The 7552-nt window shown below is 35.1% G+C and overlaps 1 protein-coding gene across 1 annotated transcript; it reads right to left on the bottom strand.

Annotated features, from left to right (window-relative positions):
• On the bottom strand, nt 1-4997 carry LOC131601327 (uncharacterized). The gene is made up of 7 exons (XM_058873111.1): nt 4824-4997; nt 4680-4741; nt 2765-2898; nt 2236-2378; nt 1668-1739; nt 732-839; nt 1-657 (listed from the first exon to the last, which is right to left on the bottom strand). The coding sequence occupies exons 1-7, from the start codon at nt 4891-4893 to the stop codon at nt 440-442; spliced, it is 807 nt and encodes a 268-aa protein (XP_058729094.1). The 5' UTR covers nt 4894-4997; the 3' UTR covers nt 1-439.
• Nucleotides 4998-7552: the final 2555 nt, after the last annotated feature.

Raw genomic sequence — 7552 nt, forward strand, 5'->3', positions numbered from 1 at the left:
ATTATGCCATCTTTAAGCTAGTTGTTTTTTTTGATCTGTAGCAACGGCGGGAACCTGGTCAACTCTCTCGGAAGTTTTAGTCGGTGACAGAGATTTCCTGAAGAATTTTGTTCCAGCTTAATGCTCATCACAATGTTCAAGATTAAAACATGAGATATGAGTTTTTCTTTAAGTATTTTGCGAAACTTGAAACGGATGGAAGTTTAAATGGCATTGACATAATTAACTTATAAATAAATGTTTATGAAAAAAAATATGGTAATCCGGATTAAAATTCAGGATTTGACATAAAATATTTGTTATATATCATATGCTTCTTTTCAATAAAAATTTATAATTGCTATCACTATCGGTTACTAGTTGCAGCAAAATAAACTATTGAAGTTAACTATGGCCCTTAAAAAAACTCTATTGAAAGAACAAACTGGAAATTTTCACTTCATTTTCTTTTTGTGGAAGCTTGAACATTATCTTCTTTCTTCAAGCATTTCTTTGATTTCTCATTTTCGATGAGACTGATGCAATATACACGTGATCCAATATGATTTACATCTAGACCAGCTTTCTCACAACCATCGAAGAAAATTGATTCATCTTCCTTTCCGATTCTACGTCTCCAGCTCATCAAAAAAGCTGGCCATGGCAACACTACATCTCCTGCAAGCACAAGACTGGATAAAGGTAGAGTTACTAAAAAAACAAGATGTTTAAAAGGGTATTTTTTAAAATACCATTGGTGTCATCATTCCCAGTTTGTGAAACTGTAGTCCTCTCTCTAGGTTTGTAACTTTTGAGAAGAAATGTAATGGTTTGTATCAAATTTGGGTACTGCTTCACATCTACAAACATTTAAAATTTAGAGAAATTAGATAGGAGCCGTTTCTACCTGTAAAAACATTAATATTCTTTGAGAAAGAAAGGAAAGATGAAAGGACGCCATAAGAGAAGTGTTAGTGGTTAATATTATGGCTCAGTTTGGTAAAACTAGCTGGTAGTTGATAGCTGGTAGCTTATAGCTGATAGCTGGTAGTTGATAGCTGGTAGCTTTTAGCTGGTGACTGATAGCTGATAAGCTAATATGAGTGTTTGGTAAATTAGCTGTTTCATTAGCTGTTTCATTAGCTGATAAATACAAAATGACATAAATGATCATTTTAATTAATAAGGGTATAAATGGAAAAAAAAGTCACAAGCTAAAAGCTACAAGCTCAAAAGCTACTTCAAATAGCTTTTGAAAAAAGCTACAAGCTAAAAGCTAAAATAGCGTTACCAAACAGAGCTTTTTCATTAATGTGAGCTGAAAAGCTAAAAGCTAAAAGCTAAAAGCTCTTTTTTGGGTGTTACCAAGCAGACTCTATGTCAGTTTTACTGTTTTAGTCCAATAACAACTTTGACTATTCTTTAATGGATAAATTGCATTAGTGATAATGAACAAGTGTTATCAATGGCGGATGGCGGCAACACACAATGGCGAAGAGCCAGAAACCTGACATATGATATATGTACGGCACTGCCAACCTTAAAAAATTTGGCCATGGCGGAGAACCTAAAAACCGTCACCGATATCTGTCATGGCTGATATTTGACAACTCTAATGAACTAATGTTTCTTTAAGAATGAAAAAGGGTAACCAAGCCAGTAAATTAGAAGATAATAAATAATCTTACACAATAAGATGTCACTCGCAATGATCAGGTCCCAATCAGGGTCAGAATTTGGAAACTTGTCTCCCCAGGTATCTGAAAACATAAACATACACTAAGTAAATCTAAAAGAAAAAGTAATGAGACTAAATAGTAAGAAAATACTACATTAAACGATATAGAATTAGAGGAAATATATGTAAGTCTAAACAAGCAAATATTTACATTATGATCATATTAATTCTGAAAGTAATCATCTCCGAAACTAGAGCTAATCACGCTGAACAACCTAAGTGAGTGTAATATCTAAATACTAAATATCATCCATGTTCTTATTTCTAACTCATTACACATGTGCTTAATTGTAACAAGTAACAACCCTTCTCAAGTTAGAGTGTATGTGTCATATATGCCGAGCATATTAAAACAAAGTCAATGCACTACCCTCTAAGGAATTAACAAACATATCCACAACCTGGTCGTTGGCAGGACAAAAATATTTGGTTTTTTATTGGAAAAGGGACCATTAGCATCTATCTGTTTGAGTATTAAAAGATGATTACTTGATTAGATCATTTGAAGAAATACTCACGTTTAATATGAGGAATGACGGGTAAATCATTTGCACTACTGTTGTGAGCTATGTTTTCCATTATCTCTTGATCATCATAGTCTGAAGTTGTAATATCAATATTATATGATTTTCGAAGAAATATGGCCAAAGCACCTGTACCACTGAAAACGAATGCAGCAAAGCAAAGACAAGAAATGAAATCAAAATTCCGAAATTAAAGAGCTATCTACAAAGGATGTGAAACTATTTAACTATATGACAAAAAATTTATGTGACATGCATCTCATGGTAATACAAATACTTGCATTTATGTAATCACCAACAAGGATCAACTATCCATCTCTAACTATGAACATGTTAATACATTTTTATGAGAGAAGGCAGTTAAGTTGAGAGTGGTTATTGATAGATGCATGCGCCATGCAGATGATAAAGGATCAAGTTAAGAAATTACATGAATTGGAAAACTTAAAGCTTTTACAAAAGAAATACATACTTTGCAACTATAGCGAATATAAACAAATGGATGTATTAGTAACTAAAATACCTCCCCAACTCAAGGATACGCCGTCCTTCAATGCATGATTTGTGCTGAACTAACCATTCTGCAAACGCAAAAGTTCCAGGCCAGAGCAAATTAGCATTCAATTGATGAAAGGAAAATTCTCGGATAATCAACTCCTGCATAAAAGATAAAGGCATAAAGCTGCTCAAACAAATACAATATTGATGCTAACAAAACCTCAAGCACGAGAAGAAATGAAGTTCAGAAATGTTTTATGTCATGTCAGCGGAATACTCGGAAATAACATGTCTAACAGAAACATTATCACATACAAAATGACCATCTCAAGTTCTCAACAGAAACAACGAGAGCAAATGGCATCTATTGGCTAAACAAAAATAGGAATTCATTTCATACACATTAAGTACAGTGGAAAAAAATGCAATCTAATACCATGTAAAATTATTTGATCCAATAGTAAGGCCCACTTAGTGATTGTTGGATCTTAAGTCTTAACATTCCACCATGCTTCACCTTCTTAGCATCCATATGCAATATGGTTGTGCACTAGTCCTTTGACTACTCTCAGGTTAACAAAACAATGTTATATCATTCTCCCTCAAGCACGTCATATCAGCATATTATTGCAAGCCGTTATTTTTTGTATTTGAACACTAGACATTACAACTTTACTTTAACCATAGCCTAAATTAAGCTATTAGAAAAGTTGTAATTGTAATGATGGCTTCTTTATTTTTATTCCTTTACTCTGATACATAGCAAGCAAGTGTATACTGCCAAGTGCCAATCTTTAATTTCAACCCAACCAAGTACACCTTACAATTTGAAAAATTGGTAGGTCGTTTAAAAATGTTTGTAACACTAAGATCTTAATAAGAGAATGACTACTTTTCTAACTCTTTAGAAACCCTCAGTGTTGTTGATGGCGGAGAGCCAAAATCCCGCCATACCGGCCGCTTTGTAGCACCGTTATAGTGGATTGTGGCGGAAAACCTGTAATATCGGTCAATATTTACCATTGCGGCGACCCCAAAAACCAGCATGTATATCAGCCATAGGGACCATGGTGCCGCTATTTGATAACACTGGAAACCCTACATAGTTGGTGATATTTGTTGATATTAACTCAGCAAACTACAAACTAGCTTTACAAAATTTCATCTCCCCATGGTAGAACACACCGGCTCAAAAATTCCACATTCTATAACGCATATCAAATTGCATTTCAACTAAGGCAACGTTACAATCAAGGTAAAGATCTCCGGCCGTGATCCAAACCACATCAGGGATTTCACCACAACAGTTGTTGAAACCACATCAGGGATTTCTCCACAACAGTTGTTGAAAACACATCAACCATAACACATACCTATTGCATTTCAATGAGGAAAAATTACAACCAAGGTTTTAACTTTTAAATAAAGTCTATGATAGGGCAATATCAACTACATTTGACCGCAATTCTCTACAATATGAAAGATCTCGGTGCAACCTTTACCGCTATTTAAAACTCTCATCACAATCTCATTTTTCCTATATCAACAACTCTCTAGCACGGACACCTCTATAGTGTCCGTGTGCGAAACAGACACTGACGCTTGTAATAATTACATTAAATTTTTCACTTTTTAAAATTATTACCGGTGTCGACGTGTTAGTGTCAGTTCCAGAGATCAACAAGACTCTAATAGTATGCAACATAAAAAAAAAAAAAAAAAACAATAATAACAATAATAATAATAATAATGAACATAAATAACAGATATTTGTAGATAACAGGCATAAATAACATGCATTTGAATTCCAAACTGAACTCCAGTAAAGAGAACCCTAAACAAAGTACTACAGCAAGCAATTAAGCTAAATGCTTTAACCCAGATGATGAATATGATAATAAATTAGAAATTGAAGATATTGTTAAAGATGGAAGGTTTACCATTCCAGGAAACTGATGCTTCCTCTCAACATAGGTTTCCTGATTCTCTGCGTTTTCCTCAACTGTATTCAGAATTCAGAAACACAAATTGTCAAGGGAAGGGATAAGAAGCATAGATAGAGAGATAGAGAGAAGGAGAAGTACCGCTGGTGTGAGTGTCGTCGTCTTGTTCATCGAAGAAGAGGGATGATGGAGAAAAGATGGCTATGTCCATTTGTTATGCTTACAAGCTCGAGAATTCAATTTTAAATCTGGAGAATATTTTGAATCAAGAGTTTTTGGGTCAAGAGTGAAGTGTTTCGTTCCCGGAATTGGGTTTTACTTTATTTTTTAAGGAGAGAGGGCGGATGTGGTTTTTTTTTTTTTTTTTTAGAATTTCTTATTAGACCCTTTGGAATATGATGGAATGGAGCGGGAATGAAATGAAATAAGTTTACGTTCCATCGTTTGGATTGATTAAAAACGGATGAAATGGAGTGGTATCGGATGGAATGCATTTCATCCCATTCTATCACTTTTCACCATTTTTTGTACCCGCCGATTTGGGCGGAATGAAAAAATTACTCTATTCCATCATGAAGTATCCAAACAATGGAATGACGTATTTATTCTATTTCACTCCGTTCCGCTCTACTCCACCCCGCTCCGCTCCATTCCACTCCGTTCATTTTATTGTCTCCAAACATAGCCTTTGTCTTCTTGGTCACCCGCGCTGAAATTCTTAAAATGTCATTTTACTTCGGAAATACATTTCCGAAGTCAACTTTTTATGAAAAAAAAATTAGTTTTGGAGATGCACTTTCGAAAACACTTTTTTTTTCGAGTTCACCCTCTGGAAGAATTCGGAAATGATTTCGAAATATCATCTGATATAGAAACCATGAAACAAACAACAACGCTTCGATTTATTATAAAACATGGAAATCACATATTGTTAAACACGGGTAGGTGAGGATGAGTCAACATTTTGATAACGTCGGCCCCCGATCTTTGAAGTTTCGCATCCAACTCGATCGTAACTTTCGAAGAAAATCGGTCGAAATTTGACCACAAAACCGCTAAATCCTCGTCGTTCTTGATTTCAAATGGGGTGAACTCAACGTCTCCCTCGTCGTTAAGCGAAGGCGAGCGGTACTCAAGTTTGACAACCTTCCGATTTTTCGGATATTGCAAGAGAGTGCAAGAGAGTTCTACTTTCTCAATCTATTTGGTAGAAGGATATTATCAAGGTAGGTTCCTTTTACTTTAAAGACCCTAAGGTGACTTTTTGTAAGTTTGATATTGGTAAAGCTTTTAATATTCCATTTTGGGAAACTATTTGGTTGGAGGAGTCTAACTTAAGGGAGGAGTTTTTCGACTCAGTATCTTGTTTGAAAAAAATGTTGATGGCCGATATGGGGGGTTGGAGTAATAGTGTTTGGTGTTAGGGAGATTTTGGTATTAAAGATAATTTGTTGACTACGAACAATCGTTTGAGACTTTCTTCTCTTGTTTTGAAGTTAGCGAGTGTTGAGATTGGGGTGTTCGATCATGATAAGGTAATTTGGTTTGCGGATTCGATTGGTGTTTTTCGGTATCTTCTTGTTATGACTTTTATGCAAGATTCCGTATTCCTTTTGGCCCCCGTAATAGGAATGATGCTATGTTGGGCAAGATATGGAAAACAGAGGTTCCTTAAAAAATCAAGGTTGGAAACTTTTTGTGAATAGGCTTCCAACAAAGAACCTTTTGAAGAATATAGGTATTGTCTTTCCTTTAAACTCTTTAAAGTGTCCTTTTTGTGATATTGATTTTGAGAGTGGGGACCATTTATTTTTTAATTGTAAAGTGGTAAAGATTATTTAGAATGATATTGCTCTTTGGATTGGTAAACCGGTTGGTATAGAGGAGGAGCGCTTATCGAATTGTATGGATCGGCACTTGTTTTGTATAGGTAAGAAGATTAGGGAGGACAAATGGAGAGTTGTTTGGCTTGCAACTTCGTGGTCTATATGGTTATTACGGAATGAGATTTGCTTTCGAAACGATGGTTGAAATGTTGATAATACGTGTAGAGTATAAAAATTTTAATTTGAAAATGGTCGATTTTAGGAGAAATTACCAATCCCAATTTTAACTTTTACGAGTTTAACAAAGATTCGTTATTATTTCTCTCGTAACTCCAATTGGATTGTAATCTCTTTCTTTTTTTGAGGGGTTGTTTTCCCGTCTTATTGTGTAAAAAAGTTGGAGAACCCTTAGTTCTCCCTTTAATATCATCTTGCTTACACAAAAAACAAAACCGACAAACTACCTCGACTTTGTTGTTGAGTTCAACCTAATTCCAACTTTAAACGCTCCACACCAATTTCCACTTATACCCTTGAACAACAATACTGCTAGTCTCCTTCACACAGGGGCAAAAAAGTAATCCCAACCTCACCACTCATAACCACTGCACCGCCATTTCAAATCTTATGCTTCCTGCCGATGTGGCAAACCGCCATGTTTGTCGTCATGTTATTTATGATGGCGCGTGTAATCTCATGCTTCCCATGAAAGAGCTTTCACTTGGTGTTTATGTACTTGATCATTCGTGTCTTCTTTGTTAAGAAAACAACCGCGACAAAACAATATCAGATGGTGCCGATATTCATATTGTTATTCACTGTTTTTGTGATCAAGAGCAAATTGTGGTTAATTTACACCGCAACGATCTTAATTACTATCACAACACCTATACCGATCAGAATGACAAAAAATTTCATGGGACTACAACACGACCATGACCATTATTTAAGACCTTGAGTAATAGTACGTACTCATTATTATTTTTGTCCAAAATTAAGCTAAAACAATCATGACATGACTAACTAGCTATGTAGCACCAGCAC

This window comes from Vicia villosa, linkage group LG5, assembly GCF_029867415.1.
Source record: "Vicia villosa cultivar HV-30 ecotype Madison, WI linkage group LG5, Vvil1.0, whole genome shotgun sequence".
NCBI lineage: Eukaryota > Viridiplantae > Streptophyta > Magnoliopsida > Fabales > Fabaceae > Vicia > Vicia villosa.

What these genes read in the sequence shown, in the direction of transcription:
- LOC131601327 (XM_058873111.1), bottom strand. Translation starts at nt 4,893, where the DNA reads ATGGACATAGCCATCTTTTCTCCATCATCCCTCTTCTTCGATGAACAA. An exon ending in CGTCATTCCTCATATTAAAC is followed by an intron (nt 1,740 to 2,235) that starts GTGAGTATTTCT and finishes TTATGTTTTCAG; the next exon opens with ATACCTGGGGAGACAAGTTT. An exon ending in TGGGAATGATGACACCAATG is followed by an intron (nt 658 to 731) that starts GTATTTTAAAAA and finishes TTGTGCTTGCAG; the next exon opens with GAGATGTAGTGTTGCCATGG.